The sequence below is a fragment of the Etheostoma spectabile genome, chromosome 14 (assembly GCF_008692095.1).
Source record: "Etheostoma spectabile isolate EspeVRDwgs_2016 chromosome 14, UIUC_Espe_1.0, whole genome shotgun sequence".
Classification (NCBI taxonomy): domain Eukaryota; kingdom Metazoa; phylum Chordata; class Actinopteri; order Perciformes; family Percidae; genus Etheostoma; species Etheostoma spectabile.
In genome coordinates this window covers 2,590,265-2,591,585 of record NC_045746.1, presented here as the reverse complement: position 1 = coordinate 2,591,585, position 1,321 = coordinate 2,590,265, and the positions used below count along the sequence as shown (strand labels likewise).

The window sequence follows — 1,321 nt, the reverse complement described above, 5'->3', positions numbered from 1 at the left end:
TCTCTCTCTCTCTCTCTCTCTCTCAGGAGTTGATTACGGCCTGGTACATAGGTTTCCTGGTCCTGATCTTTGCATCCTTTCTTGTCTACCTGGCAGAGAAAGACATCAACTCAGACTTCAACACCTATGCAGACTCCCTCTGGTGGGGGACTGTGAGTACTACATAATGCACAAAAGATCTCTCTGGATGAAGAAATAATATCTTGTGTCCTCCAAACAAAAAGAGACAAATAAGAGACAAGCCAGAAAATACAAACACAAATAGTCAAATAATAACCACTAGACTTATATGAATCGTACAACCAAACAATAATAACAATGTACTTTGTAGATGACAAGTATATTAAAGTCCTGTTCTATGATATGGAGTTGTGTGTGTGTGTGTTAGAAAGATCATCTATACTTTTATACCCACCCAGATTACTCTTACAACCATTGGCTATGGTGACAAGACCCCGAGAACCTGGCAAGGAAGGCTTCTTGCTGCTGGCTTCGCTCTTTTGGGAGTCTCCTTCTTTGCCCTGCCTGCTGTAAGCCTCCTGTACATTCACATCTATATCTATATTTACTCAAAGCCCTCTCAGTAATTCCTCTCAGCATGGTTGGAGTTGCTCTCCTGACATGGAATTGACCTCTGACCCTTAGGGAATTCTGGGGTCAGGCTTTGCCTTAAAGGTTCAAGAGCAGCACAGGCAGAAACACTTTGAAAAGAGGAGGATGCCTGCTGCCAACCTGATACAGGTAATGGCCACAGTAAGAGTCAATAAGGCAGTTTTAAGTTGGCGTTTAATAAATTCACAAATGTGGAGAGTGGATGGTGTTTACTTCATGTGTCTGTGTATTTGTGTCTTTCTTTAGGCTGCATGGCGTCTCTACTCTACAGATGCCAAACACTCCTATCTGACAGCTACATGGTACTTCTATGACAGCATGTTGCCTTCGTTCAGGTAGGCGCTCCCATCAGTCTGCATGCTAATGCTGAGTGGTTTTAATCATCAGAAAACTGGTTGTCTTTGGTCATTTGTTTGTGTCATTTGTCGAGTGTTGTAATAAATGCAGATAGAGATTTGAGAGTTGTATCTCAAAGTTGAATTTTGTACAATAATTTGTGTTATTTTGTCCCTGCTCATACATTCATGTCAATATGAAAACACAGCACATACAGTTTCAAAGCGACCGTGAAGATCTAGGCCAGAAATCGATTTTCCCATATAAATCAAAATCCCAAGATCGATCTTTTAAGCCAAAGAGGCATGTATAGGCTGTGGCTCCGTTTTAAAGCTAAATATGTTGGTTAAAAAAAAAAAATATTGGTATCATA

At 40.7% G+C, this 1,321-nt stretch overlaps 1 protein-coding gene across 1 annotated transcript in view; it reads left to right on the top strand.

The window, feature by feature from the left end:
* The window catches only part of kcnq4 (potassium voltage-gated channel subfamily Q member 4), a 51,076-nt gene that overhangs the window by 35,714 nt on the left and 14,041 nt on the right, over positions 1-1,321 (top strand). Inside the window, 4 exon segments of the mRNA XM_032536113.1 lie at positions 27-152; positions 420-530; positions 646-741; positions 859-947. Coding sequence (XP_032392004.1) covers positions 27-152; positions 420-530; positions 646-741; positions 859-947 — 422 coding nt within the window.